Source organism: Cervus canadensis, chromosome 11, assembly GCF_019320065.1.
Source record: "Cervus canadensis isolate Bull #8, Minnesota chromosome 11, ASM1932006v1, whole genome shotgun sequence".
Lineage (NCBI taxonomy): Eukaryota > Metazoa > Chordata > Mammalia > Artiodactyla > Cervidae > Cervus > Cervus canadensis.
Window position 1 is genome coordinate 46,323,358 of NC_057396.1, and position 14,731 is coordinate 46,338,088.

General features: G+C 44.8%; 1 protein-coding gene across 4 annotated transcripts in view; it reads right to left on the reverse strand.

Annotated features, from left to right (window-relative positions):
* Positions 1–14,731, reverse strand: part of STIM1 (stromal interaction molecule 1) — a 195,690-nt gene that overhangs the window by 10,386 nt on the left and 170,573 nt on the right. For all 4 annotated transcript variants that reach the window (XM_043480934.1, XM_043480935.1, XM_043480936.1 and 1 more), the window contains 3 exons: positions 9,000–9,177; positions 4,544–4,721; positions 222–389 (listed from right to left, as the gene is read on the reverse strand). In XM_043480934.1, coding sequence (XP_043336869.1) covers positions 222–389; positions 4,544–4,721; positions 9,000–9,177 — 524 coding nt within the window. The remainder of the gene's footprint in view (positions 1–221; positions 390–4,543; positions 4,722–8,999; positions 9,178–14,731) is intronic.

Below are 14,731 nucleotides of genomic sequence, written 5' to 3' on the forward strand. Positions count from 1 at the left end.
TTTCCCAGAAGGCAGGTGGGAGTAGCCCTGACCCTAGTTCCCTTCTCCAGAAGCTTGAGGACATTATTAGAAACTGCGCATCAGGAAAAGAAACAAAACCCAACACCAGGATGTCTCTTTGTCCAACAGAGGGATATAGAGAGGCAGAGAAGAGGAAAAAGGGCAAGTGAAGGGGGTGAGGCAAGGAGGAGAGAAGAGTGCAGCAAAAGGGCACGTCTCACCCCCTCCTTGGCCACCAGCAGCTGCTTCTCGGCATTTTGCTTCTTGATGTTGTAGTACTGCACCTCCACCTCATGGGTCAGCTGCAGCCACTTCTGAAGGGCCTCTGGAGCATACCATGAGCTATGCGATTCCAGCTCCTTCTCTGCTTTCCTCAAGGCCTCCCGTACCTGTGAGCCAAGAGGATATGAGTCCTTACTATTAGCAAGGCCTTCTCCAATGCCTCCATATGATACATCAGCCTTCTTTTCTTCCATCTCATCTGAGCTTCACCACTCTCACAAGAGGGAGAAAGGGCAAGGATTATTTTCTGTATTTTATACATAAGAAACCAAGCTTGGAGAAGGAAAGTAACCTACTCAAGGTCAATATATTTAGTAGTGTCAACCAGAAGTCAAATGGAGACTTTTTTCCTTTCTTTTATTTACTTATTTATTTTTTGCTGCCAGACTAGAGGATTCTTTTCTCACATATTAGTCACTTCTCCTGCTCATACAGCCAATCTCAGCAATCTCCCCTGCTCTCATGAGGTACAGGTTATCTCAGTGAATCCTCTTCTTTCTGAGAGCTGGGGTCTATTCTTGGACCCAAGCCCTCACAATGTGGCAAGAAAAGCACTTGGGTGGGAGTCTGGAAATCTGACCTGGTCCCTGGTCTGTCACTCAACTGGCTGTGTGACCATGTGCTTCCTAAAGCAGATCTCGCTTGGTGTAAGGCCTTGTCCCAGGCAAATCCAAACTGTAAGCAAAGTGATGATCTTAGGAGGGAGTGAGCTCCCTATCCTGAGAGGTATGGAAAGAGCTCATGTCAGAAAGACCTTCAAAATGATTGCTACTCCAGAGGGCAACTGGCCTGAATACTCTCCAAAGGCTCTTCTAGCCCAGAGACTTTGTGATTCCCTCATTGATCAGGGTGGGTAGGCTGTAATGGGCACTCTCTACAAGGCAAGAAAACAAGCAAGCTTACACCTAACATGGGTGTTGCCGACAGAGGCCAAGAAAGGACCAATGTATAAGCAGACATCTCCTCACTGACTTCTAAGCAAGGAGCATAAAATGAAGCAGATGGCCACAAAGCACTTAAATATGAAAGGTCTGGAAAGTACTGTGCATACAGAACCCATTATATATGCTAAATTCCTTCTATCTCACCCAGGCTACCAGTATAAACAATCCCCAGCTCCCCCATCTGAACACTGACTTTTCACTGCTCAGAATTCCAGAGAAAGGGGATTGAGAGCAGTCTAATGTCCAACTTTAGCCCATGGGGAAGCATCCCACAGTAAGTCTGGGGTCCTCCCCTGAGCCTAATATAGACCAGGAGGGCCTTAGCTAAGGACAAAACACCTTCATTCCTCTGAGAGCCCGTGAGAGGACCAAGCTTCACTGGATTTTTGTTCCTTGAAAAGGAAACTAGAAAACAGCCCACTCCTGGCTTTACAGATTTAAAATGAGGAACAGACACCTTAGCGACTAACACACTGAGCCTGGAAATGTAGGATCAAGTTCCACATTAAAAGCAGTTGAAGGATTGGGATCAGCTAAGGGGAGAATGGAGAGAGAAGAGAGAGCAAGCAGAAGGAAGTAAGACAGGTGTGGAGGCACATGGAAGGGCTGGTCAAACAGGCTTAAAAACTGTGTAATGAGAGAAACAATTACAAAACAGGGAACAGGGGGATCCCAGGTAAAGAGAGAGAGACAGACACATCCATTTTCTTTACTGAGCATTTACTGCACTCTGGGGCTGTGCAAGAGAATAGGCCAAAGAGTGGAATAAAATCTCCCATAATGTCACAATGCTTAGGAGACAAGGCATTGCAAGAAAGAAGGGATCTGCCTCAAGCACACAGTCAGTCTTCTCCTCAAGAGAGCTGCAAAACTTTGAAGTTATGAGGAGTAGGAGGCCAAAGAGCTAACTTAAAAATGTCCAAGGGGCAGAAATGAATCTTATAGTCATTCAGGACTAGGGAGAAATAAATTCACCAGATCTCAATAAAAAGTCAGGAAGCGGAATGCTGAGAAACAGGGACAAATGAGGCTTGGACCAACTCTTACTAAACTATAACCCAGTTCCGACACATTTCAGTCTCTCATTGGCTTGAGATGACCAGATCCTCACCCAGCATACCTAACTAAACCCTATATCTGATAGAAGATGAAAATCATCTGTGGCCTCTATTATTCTTTGTGCACACTATCCAGCATTTACTAAATTACTAGACATGAAGAAAGGCAGGCAAATAGAAGTAATAAGCAAGAAGAAAAACAAGCAGTCCCACAAATGATCCAGATGTTAAGAGTTACCTGTCAAGGACTTTAAGACAACTATGACTAAAATGTTAAAGAAAAATATGGGAAAATTCTGGACAGGGAACAGAATCAATAAAAGAATAAAATGGGCATTCTAGAAAAATACATTATCTGAGAGTAGGATTCCACTGTATGAGCTAAATACCACAATGTTCTTAGCAAAATATAGGATTAGGGAAATCAAAGACAGATTAATATAAAATAACCAAACCAAAGCACAGAGGGAGGAAAAAAAGAACAGAACTAAGCATAAGAGACACGTGGAATAGAGTTAAAAGGTCCAACATAAATACTGGATACCCAGAGGGAGAGGCGAGACTGGAGCAGAAGCAACACGCAAACACCACAGTGAATGTGTCTTCTGCGGTTGTTGGGTAAATGCTCCGTATAGAGCAACGAGGTCACACTGATCAATCATGTTTAAATTTTTATATCCTTACTGATACTTTTGGCTGCTTATTTTTGGGAGAGGGATGCTAAAAATCTCTAACTTTGATTATGAATTTGTCTATTATCCTTTTAGTTTTTTTAAACTTTTGCTTTATACACACACACACACACACATATACACACACATATATTTTAAACTATATTATTAGGTGTATCCAAATTAAAGGTTGTTATATATTACTGTTTAATTCACACATTTATCTTATATGAAATGTTCATTTTTGTCTCTAGTAATACTTTTTTCTCTAAGTCTATTTTGTCTGACATTAACATAGCTACCCCTGCTTCATTTTCCTTAGTGTTTATCATATATTAATATCTTTTCTCATCTTTTTACTTTTAACCATTTTGTATCCTTATTTCTAAAGCATGTCTGTTGTAAACAGCATATAGTTGGGTTTTGTTTTTTTATCCAGTCTGACATTTCTTTGCCTTTTAGTTGTTTTCTGTAGTCTGCTTACATCATCCAAGTTTCAACATATTTGAAAGGACTAGAACCTGTGGTCAAAGCACATGTTCTTTGAACACAGCAAAGTTAAACTGGAAATCAATGAGAAAGATAAACAGAAAAGTCCCCAAGTGTTTGACAATTAGGCAACACACTTTTAAATAACCATGGGTCAAAAAGAAATCACAGTGGAAGTTAGGAAATGTTTTTAACTGAATCCCAATTTTTTCAAATTAGAAGATTCCCAAATAAAGTCATCAATAAATTTATGAAAAGGTATTCAATATTATTGGTCAATAGGAAAATTAAAATTAAAATCACAATAAGATACCATTACATCCATATCATAATGTATAAAATGAAAATGCCTATAAAATACTGAGGCTGTGACTCAACTAGAACTCACACTATCACTAGTGGCAGTACAGATTGGTACAATCATTTTGGAAAATCGCCAGTTTCTTAAAACTAAATATATGAATCCCTGTTACATATCCAAAAGAAATAAGTGATGCCCACAAAGAAGTTTAAAAAAAAAAAAAAAACTTGCAAACAACCCAAAGGTCTATCAATCGGAGAATGGATAAATAATTTATAGTCTATCCATACAATGGATTAACACTCAGCAATAGAAATAAACTCATTATCACTACATGCAACAACATGGTTGCCTCTCACAGACATAATGTTCAATGAAAGAAACCAAACACAAAAGAATACATACTGTATAATGCCATTTACATGATGTTAAAAACCAGGTGAAACTAATCTGGTCTAGAGGTTACGACTGTAGCTGCCTCTCAGGTGGAGTACTGACAGGGAGAAAGGGGAAGCAGGAGTGAGCCCTCTGAGTGCTTACGAGATCCTGTACCTTGACGCGGATGGCGGTTACACAGGTACCTGCGTATGTACAGCATGCCAGCTGTATGCTTACCATCTGTACATGTTCATACCTCAACTAGAAAGGGACAGAATAACTGATCACCTGTTATTCACTGTGCTTTCACAACCGCGGTGATCATTTTTGCAACTTTTCCACTACTCTTGGCCAGACCTTTGGCTCCTGTCCTTTGACCCCAGCCCCTCGGGATGTCCAGGAATTTGTAGACCCTCCTACCTGCTCCAACTCCTCCTCGGCGTATTTCTGGCGGCTCCGCTCATTCTCCGTTCCCTCCCGCAGCTCCTTCAGCCTCTGGGCTTCCTGCTTGGCAAGGTTGATCTCGTCGCGCAGCTTCTTCTCCAGGTGCACCTTTTCCACCTCCACCGTGCGGTGCTCCTCCTGGGCTTTGTGCAGCCTGCAGACAATGCGGGGAGCTGGAGAAGGCCAGGCAAGGCAGTGCCAGCCAACTTGCCCCGAGGCACAGCATTCAAGAGGAAGATGGAGCCTCCAGCACTCAGAATATGTTCTCCCTACTCTGCCGCCTGCCTGGCCCTGATGAGGCAGCTCAGGACCAACAGAAACCGTGTCATTACCCTACTTACTTGGACCATCATTCTGCTTCCAGTAACAAAGGCTGTGAAGCCAAGGTTCCGGGGTATCTGAATCCTTCCTTCTAAGGTGTCGGGGAGACAGTGAAGGACAAGAGAGTCTGGTGTTGCTGCATTCCATGGGGTCGCAAAGAGTCAGACACGACTTACTGATTGAACAACAAGAAGATGTCTTACATACTCAGATCATAACAACTACTAGTTTACAAGGTCTTCCACATTCGTCCTCCCTGCAGATAATGATATATTGTACAATTATCAGCCTGGGACAGGTATGGACACAAAGGCTTAGGAAAGGGAACAAATGGCAGACAGAATTGAGACCAAAATTCTAATCTTTATGTGTTCAAATTGCATAGTTACTACCTTTATACCAAGGTATCTGGAAGGTGCAATCAATGTAGAATACCCTGCAACCTAGACCAAAGATCCAGGGAAAGCCTGATGGTGAAATATGCTGGGGGTGATGGTCATGGGGAGATTTAAGGCAGATGAGAAGGGAACTATTGAGCTGTACCTCTCGGACTCCTGAATACCTAAATCCCAAAAACACAGAAACACAAAATTCACGCCAAAGGGGCTGGGCAGGATTTGGGGGAGCCCCTCATGCCCAACCTTAAGTTCCCTTCCTAAGCACACTCCTTCTCAAGGGCATCACTTATAATGAAATATGCCCTTGGACCCACCCACACATTCCCTCTGTTTACTGACAAAATCCTCCATCCATCCAGCTAAGCTTCCTTCCTTCCCTTTCTTTGCACTACATATCTATGTTTATTCATTCATTCATTTACCTCTTCCTTCACCTAGTACTTTAAGGTGTCTACTAAATGCCAAGCCCTGTGTGACTCCTAGATATATGGAGATGAGTGAGAAGACTGTCCCTGCCACTGAGGTGCTCATGGCCTAGTCCAATATAGACAAGTAAACAGGTGCACACAGTGTGATAAGTTCTATAATAGAGAAATAAAGTGTTGGGTAGGCCCAAAGGATGGGGTGATCAACTCTGCCTGAAAGAAGTAGGGGAAGGTGAGGCCTGGGTTAGACCCAGAAGAAAGAATAAGCATTAGCTGATCCCTCTGGAGGAGGGAAAGGACTTAGCTACTGTCCGGTCTTCCTCCCTTAGTAGGAAGCACTATGTTATAGGATAAGAGGGGAAAGGAAGAGGAAGGAAACATGTGGTATATGGCTTAGACTTGAGGTACAGAAGGGGGAGGACAGGCTGCAGAACACGTAGGGACCACAGAAAAGAGCACTGACCACTGAGTTAATTAAGCAGGTAAATGAAGAGGCAGAAACAGAACTGAACCTCTAAAAAAAATCCCAAGTCCAGATTTTTCAATGACTAAAGCCTCAAAAGATGTGGTGACAAGTAAGGAGGAGAGGAAAAATGCCTAAGCTGCAAGCTTTCTGCTGACAAATTGCAGCCTTCTGTGTACTTTGTCCCTGGAGTGAAAAGGAATTGAACCTCAAGGCACTCAGCAGGTGGCGCCTGTGCACAGCTAAAATCAAGTCGGGGCGCCATTTCCAGCACAATCTCCTTGCCCTGAGTATCCTCCTTTATTGCACTCTCCCATGACTCAACTGCTTGAAATTAGGGATTCAGTTCTTCACTGAAACATTATCCTCTCTGAAAGCAGCCTCTTCTGAAAAGTCTATGATATGCCTGTCTTCTTCATACAATAGAGAGTTCTTTTAAAGTAGAATCAAAACGGATACACTTTGGATGTAATAGAGATGAAGATCGATAAATACTACTGGGTGAAGAAATGAGCTAATAAATGTACAATCAAGCCTGGGCCCACCCCATCTCCTTCACAGAAGACTGAGCATCTTGAAGGCGGCAATCAGTTACCATCACAAGTAAGAAAAGCAGGCAGTCTGACCACAGCTCAGCTCTACGCAGCTGTGTGACTGTGGACAAGTCTGTTCCCTGAACCAGGCCTGTTTCTTCCTTTTTAAGTGGGACTCAAAATTCCTGCCTGCCTTAAAGAATTATCTTGAAACCCAGTGAAATCCTAACTGGAATGCACATGTAGCATTACATTTATTCACCTAAAGCATCAGGAACTCTGGAAAAAGCTCTTTGGTGACTGGCAGTGAGGTCTGCCAAAGTAAGGAGGCACAAAGAGGCACGTGGGCCCTTGTGTCAGAGCAGGATATGTGTGTGCACAGGTGTGAGCCTGTCTCGGGTTGGGAGGGGTGTGCATTCATTTCTCAAAGTGCCACAGTGGCCAGTTAGCTCTGGAGGCCTTGGGGAGCAGGGAGGGCTGGGAGTTTAGTTTTATCCCCAAACTTGGAATGCCTCCTGCGTAGATTCTTTGCCTTTGGAATGAAAACAGTACATGTTTTTCAGACAAATGAAGAATGGGGACTGCCCACATAGCAGCATTTAGCCCCCAGTTGGAAAAGGGCCCAGGAACAAGGGGCCCAGCAAAGTAGCCAGCAATCAGCTCAAAGATAAAACTCCTCTTGCCTCCTAAAAGCCCATGGAAACGAATCTGCTAGGGCTGCCTTTACTGAGGCAGCACCCTGTGGTTAAAGAAATTCCTAACTTACTACTTACTGACACTCACCCTCTCTGAGGCTTCATTTCTTCAACTCTAAAATTGGGATAATAATACCTACCTAAGAGGGTTGTGGTGATTACAAACAATAATGCTTAAATGTACTTAACAATATCGAGTTCTTAAGAAACCATTTCCCCATCCCTCCAAAGAAAATAGTATCTATCATTAAAAAAAACAGAAAAGAGACAGACTTCACTTCCTTTTACATGGATTCCTGCAAAGACTTCCCAACAGGAGTCCCTAGGCTGTCGGAATCATTTTCTGACAAACACTCTTGAAGCCAGCCTCTCCTTTTCTCAAAACCAAAACAAAGCAAAAAAGTCAAATACCCACATTGATTCTCTATTGCCTTTTGCATCCTACTAACTTTTCCATGTGAGTCCGAAGGTACCAGGGATCTGGCCTCACTCTATACACTCAATGACGACTATCAGGTTAATCTTTCCTACCCATCTTTCAAGGCCACCTCCTCAGACTCCACATCCACTCGTCTCCTGCCTCTGTGCTGTTCCAGTCCTTGGAGCTCTCTTGCCACAGGCTGGCACTGAGTTACTGCTCCTTCTTAAGTGTGTGCTCTGTGGCCCAGGAGCAGTGACTTCCTTCCAATTCCCCACACAGACCTGGTTCCTAGAAGTCAGGAAGTACTTAGATCAGCTGGCTGACTGTCACCTTCCCTTCACAGCTAGATCTTCTATAATAGTTTCTAAGCCATGCTTTATTCAAACAGAACCTCAGACTATCAGAGCTAAAATGTCCTGGTCTGCTCCTAGTTCAACTCCTTTACATTACTAATGAGGAAATATGTTCCAGAAAGGAGAGGGATTTACCCAGTCATACAACAGTGGGTGCTTCCCAGGTGGTGCTAGTGGTAAAGAATCCGCCTGCCAACACAGGAGATGCAAGAGACATGGGTTCAATCCCTGGGTTGGGAAGATCCCCTGGAGTAGCAAATGGCACCCCATTCCAGAATTCTTGCCTGGAAGATTCCATGGGCAGAGGAGTCTGGCAGGTTACAGTCCATGGGCTGCGAAGAGTCAGACTGAGCACAGCACACATACAACAAGTGAGGACTCATGAAATTCAGATGCCATACAAGACAGCATGAAAGGTATTAAGAAGACAGGTTTGTGAGGTTTCTTTGGGAAACAGGGAAGGACAGTTAATTATGTCTACTTCTATGGAAAGGGAAGCAGTCAAGAGGTGGGATGGAGGATGGAATGACCCCACACAAGCCATCCAACCAGGGAAGCTCAAGACCTTCCAGCAGCTCCACACTTCTCCCTCTGAAGCTCCGGGGAGAAAGGATAGAAATAAGCTTCTGCTCTGGGGAGGAATACTTGCCTGTGTGACTGGAATGGCAGGAACCTAAGCTCCGATGCAGGTTTGGGAGGATGACACAGCCTGGACCACCACGTCAGCAGGGTCTTGGGAGCCAGACAGCCCACCTCTCAGGTGGAAACTGGAGGCTCCCAAGAGCTAGCAGCATCAGGGTCAGGGGAAGGGACAGGGCCTTACCTTTCCTGAAGGTCATGCAGACTCTGCTCGGCTCGGTGTAAGCCCTCCAGGTCCTTCATCATCTTCTTCATGTGCTCCTTGGAGTAACGGTTCTGGATATAGGCAAACCAGCAGCCACCCACACCAATAACGATAGACACCACCAGCATGAAGTCCTTGAGGTGGTTATGGCGGGTCACTGCCAGAGAGGAAGGGCACAGTGAGTCAGGGTGCCCACTGCCTGCTCAGCCTCGCACACCCTGTGTGCCCCCTCCTCCATAAAGCCTTCCCACTCAGGAGGAGTTGGCTTCTCTTCTTAGACACACATTCGCCACACTCTGCTCATTTCTCTGCTAAGTCAAGGCCTAGTATGGAAAGGATGAGAGGCCTTAGAGCAATACAGGAAGCTCACTGGATCACACTTCCCTAACATGCAGTGAAGAGAACTAGTGCCTTCGCAGTACATCCCAGCCATTCTGCGCTGCGGTGGGCCCATGTGCCCAGATGCAATGGCTTCTACCCTACAGGGTAAGAAACACTAGAATACTACAGTAGGCAGAAGGGGGGTGGCGGGTAAGGGTACAAGCAAAGTCACTAGAGCCTGAGGATTGGCTGTGGGCCTGAGGTTACTGCAGGAGCTGGGTCTCCCAGACCATGAGGCTATTCTAGGTGCAAGGTACAAAGACTAGATCATATAGAGGTCTGCAAGTCTCATCTACAGAGAGCATTTCTGTCTAGGCTGTGGTTCAACCAGAGACCAGGTAGAACGGGAGTAGCATCAGGATGTCCAGGAACAGAGAGACAGGTCTACCTCCAGAGAACACCTGGCAGGTATTGGTGAAGTGCCACGGCCCTGTCCACCAGCTGGGGTTCAAAGCAATGCTTTGCTCTGGAAAGAGCAAAACTGAAAAGCTAAACAAGGAATAACATCAGAAGATAAGAACAAATGCCATGTCCCAAGAACTGAGCTGACCAGAAGAGGGGTAGTCCTGGGGCCTGAGACTGGTCCCCAGTGTGCCAGACCTAGGCTCTGGGCCACTGCACAGAAGACTGAAAGAGATACCAGGAGGGAAAAAGGCTGCTATTGTATGCCCTGCCTGCATTGTACTCCACTAGAAATAGAGCAGCAATGGCTAAGGAAAGCCCCAGACAAGGGGAAAGAGGTAATGACCTCCTGTGCACAGTGGGTCTCCTGGTGTTGCGGAAGGGGTTGGGGGACTGACAGGATCTCACTGCCCAGTAAGGGGCTGAAGGGGACCCAAAAGGACCCAGTGGAGCCACCAAGTTGGGGCAGGGTCTAGACAGACAGCAGGAAAAGACACACGTGGCTGAAATTCCACCTCATGAAGCTGACGCCCACTTTGACAAAAAGGGTTATATTCACAGCTCCTCACTGAAAGGCTGAGCAATAGGACACGGGGATGGTGTGAAATCAAGGACAGATTAGCACATGCTATTTCCATCCACGGGAGGGGAGTTACTAGGTCCAGGGTATAGCCATGTCCTTCACATGTCTATGCCAGACTATACAGAGGAACTGGTGGCTTCCTTGGTGGCTCAGATGGTAAAGAATCTGCCTGCAATGCAGGAGACCAGGTTTGATCCCTGGGTCAAGAAGATTCCCTGCAGAAGGGAATGACAACCCACTCTAGGATTCTTGCCGGGAGAATCCCATGGGCAGAGGAGACTGGTGGGCTACAGTCCAAGAGGTCGCGAAGAGTCGGACATGACTGAGCGACTAACACCTTCACAGAGCAACTGAGGACCCTCCAGCAGCCACCCTCCAGCTTCCTGGCAGGTCTACACTTGCAGCCATGCTCACATCTCTACTCCCCTGTCCTTAGATCACAAGAAGCAATATCTCTGCAGTATAGTGAGTTGCCTTCCTTTCTGGAACACACCTACCTCCTATCCAGCCTCCACCACAGGCTAGGGTACTCTTTGTCTCCCCTGTTTATTAAGGACTTTTCATCTTGGATTCCCAGGGTTTCTCACCTCCAACATCCCTAACATTCCTATCCAAAGTCAAAGGTACTACGTTCCAACAATTCTTCATCGGACTAGCACCCTCCCCCTATTGCCTCCAACACTTCAAAGCCCTTGAGGTGGGCATACAGATCAGGCACCAATCAAGTCTACTCAGTTCCTTATTCTACCTTGTCCAGACCAATTTGAAACAAGATCCTATTTTTTCCAGCTTCATAGTCTCATCCAGCTCATGAATAAAAATACTGAATTACCAGGGACAAGGATAGGATCTATCCATCACCCCCTCTTCTAAGGTAACACTGTTCCACCTATCAGTACCCTCGGGATCTCTTCAGTGAGTTTTGACTCCACTTAAAATACATAAACATTCATCCCCTATATCCTTCTGCCTTGTCAGTTGCATAGCTGAAACTCAGACATGCTGCCTGTCAACAGCCTGTGGGCTACCAAGCTTAGTGGGAAGAAAATGAGTCTAATCTGGTTGATTTATTCTCTGGCCCCTACCGATCATCACTTCTCTGTAGGCCAGTGCCAACCACAGCACTGACCACACATAGAAGTCACTCAATAAATATTTGTGGGGTTGAATCTTCACTGAAAAAGCCTTAAGTGTGATATTTCCCTCTCTTTAATCCACATAAGAAGGAATTTTTTTTCATTTTAAAAAAGAAGGGAATCAGGTGGAGAGGGAGGTGGGAGGGGGGATCGGGATGGGGAATACATGTAAATCCATGGCTGATTCATGTCAATGTATGGCAAAAACCAATTAAAAAAAAAAAAAAAGAAGAAGGGAAATAGAGAAAACATAAAATGTATCAGGTATTTACATTAACATTTCAAATTCTCACAACTAATCTATACAGTAGAGTATTCCCATGTTGTAGACCAGAAAAGTGAGGTTCCATAGAGGCACTGACTTGTCAGAGTCCATGAAAAGTGACAGAGCTGGAATTCAAATCCAGATTTGTTTGACTGCATGGTCTTTCTACTACACCCCATTTTCTCATACTCATGCAGCAGGTATTGTTTCTGCTTTATTACATGCAAACATGTCTCACCAGGGGATGCCTATATCCCCTGATCTACCCCGAGTGCAACTATAAGAATTCCACGGCCTAAGGTTCCCCCCTCAACCCACTGGGAACTGACTGTGGCACTGCCATCAGAGAGTGAAGATCCAAAGGCTGAATGGCCAGGCCTTTGAGGTTAAACATAAGGCCTCCCTCATGTAGAGAAATTCTTATTTCAACAAAGGAAGCATCTTGCATGAAGTATTAGGAAGCTTGAGTTCTATCCTTGCCTTTGCCCCAATTTGTTATGAAATTCACTTCCCCCATCTCAGTCTCAGCTTCCTCAGCTGTAAAATGCATTGTCACAGAATTGCTAAAAGATTAAATGCCTAGTTGTAAATGAAAGTTCTTTGAGGTGTTCAGAGAAATAGATGTGAGAATTGTCAGTTCCCTTCAGTTGGGTCCACAGTCCTAGTTCAGTTCAGTTCAGTCATTCAGTCGTGTCCAACTCTTTGTGACCCCATGGACTGCAGCACACCAGGCCTCCCTGTCCATCGCCAACTCCCAGAGTTTACTCGAACTCATGTCCATTGAGTCGGTGATGCCATCCAACCATCTCATCCTCAGTCGTCCCCTTCTCCTCCTGCCGTCAATCTTTCCCAACATCAGGGTCTTTTCCAATGAGTCAGTTCTTCACATCAGGTAGCCAAAGTATTGGAGCTTCAGCATCAGTCCTTCCAATGAATATTCAGGACTGACTTCCTTTAGGATGGACTCGTTGGATCTCCTTGCAGTCCAAGGGACTCTCAAGAGTCTTCTCCAATACCACAGTTCAAAAGCATCAATTCTTTGGCGCTCAGCTTTCTTTATAGTCCAACTCTCACATCCATATATGACTACTGGAAAAACCACAGCTTTGACTAGATGGACCTTTGATGGCAAAGTAATATCTCTGCTTTTTAATATGCTATCTAGATTGGTCATAACTTTTATTCCAAGGAGCAAGCGTCTTTTAATTTCATGGCTACAGTCACCATCTGCAGTGACTTTGGAGCCCCCCAAAATAAAGTCTCTCACTGCTTCCACTATTTCCCCATCTATTTGCCATGAAGTGATGGGACCAGATGCCATGATCTTACTTTTCTGAATGTTGAGTTTTAAGCCAACTTTTTCACTCTCCTCTTTCACTTTCATCAAGAGGCTCTTTAGCTCTTCTTCACTTTCTGCCATAAGGGTGATGTCATCTGCACATCTGAGGTGATTGATATTTCTCCTGGCAAATCTTGATTCTAGCTTGTGCTTCTTCCAGCCCAGCGTTTCTCATGATGTACTCTGCATAGAAGTTAAATAAGCAGGGTGACAATATACAGCCTTGACGTACTCCTTTCCTGATTTGGAACCAGTCTGTTGTTCCATGTCCACTTCTAACTGTTGCTTCCTGATCTGCATACAGATTTCTCAAGAGGCAGGTCAGGTGGTCTGGTATTCCCATCTCTTTAAGAATTTTCCAGAGTTTGTTGTAGTCCACACAGTCAAAGGCTTTGGTATAGTCAATAAAGCAAAAGTAGATATTTTTCTGGAACTCTCTCGCTTTTTTGATGATCCAACAAATGTTGGCAATTTGATCTCTGGTTCCTCTGCCTTTCCTAAATCCAGCTTGAACATCTGGAAGTTCACGGTTCACATACTGTTGAAGCCTGGCTTGGAGAATTTTGAGTTCTAATGGTTAACTCTATGTGTCACCTTGACTGGGCTAAGGGGTGTCTGGATAGATGGTAAAGAATTATTTCTGGGTGTGTCTTTGGGATTGTCTTCATATGAGATTAATATTTGAATCAGTAGACTCAGTTAAGAAGGTCATCTTCATTAATGAGACTGGGCATCAACCAATTGTCTACATGCACTAAGGGTCTGAACAGAACCAAAAGGCAGAGGAAGGACAAATATGCTCTCCAGCTTGAGTTTACATATCCCTTTTCCTCTGCCCACCTACATCAGCACTCTCGGCTCTTGGTCTTCAGACTCACAGGGATTCACACCATCAGCTTCCCTGGTCCTCAGCCTGCAGACTCAGACTGAATTACAACCCCCACCTTTCCTGGGTTCCAGCTTATATATGGAAGACTGTGGGACTTCTTGGCCTCCAAGATAGCTTGAATCCATTTTCATAATAAATCTCCTCATATATGTATCTATATACATATCCTATTGGTTCTGTTTCTCTGGAGAACCCTGACTAATACAAAAGTCTATAAACTATTGTGTCAGGAAAAAAGAAGGAGAAATAGGTAAACTAAGAATCTAGTATGTGCCTTATTCATGATGTTCTTCTTCCTATCATAACCCAAGGCCCATCCTTCGATTCCTACCACCTTCCCAGCCCACCACAGTTTACAGAGACCTGCCCATTCCTTCTCCTCTGGACTAGGATTCCCTGACCAACCCACTCACTGGACAGCTAAAAACATGTATTTTCTCAAGGACTGCCCTGTGTGCTTTTCAGCTTTCATGTCAGTCACTGTGGGTTCCTCAGGACCAGGGCACAAGACTTACTTACCTCTGTAGCCTCACACTTAGCATAGAGCCTGACCAGAGCAGGCCCTTAGCAAGGGTGGAAAGGAGGCAAAAAGGAAGAAGAAGGGGAGGTTCTAGCAGGAAAGGGGAGGTATAATATAAAGTGCATACAGAAGGCAAATACCAGCTCCTGCGAACAAGAAGAGTCTGGCAAAGTGGGAGTTTGATGTATGATGCAGA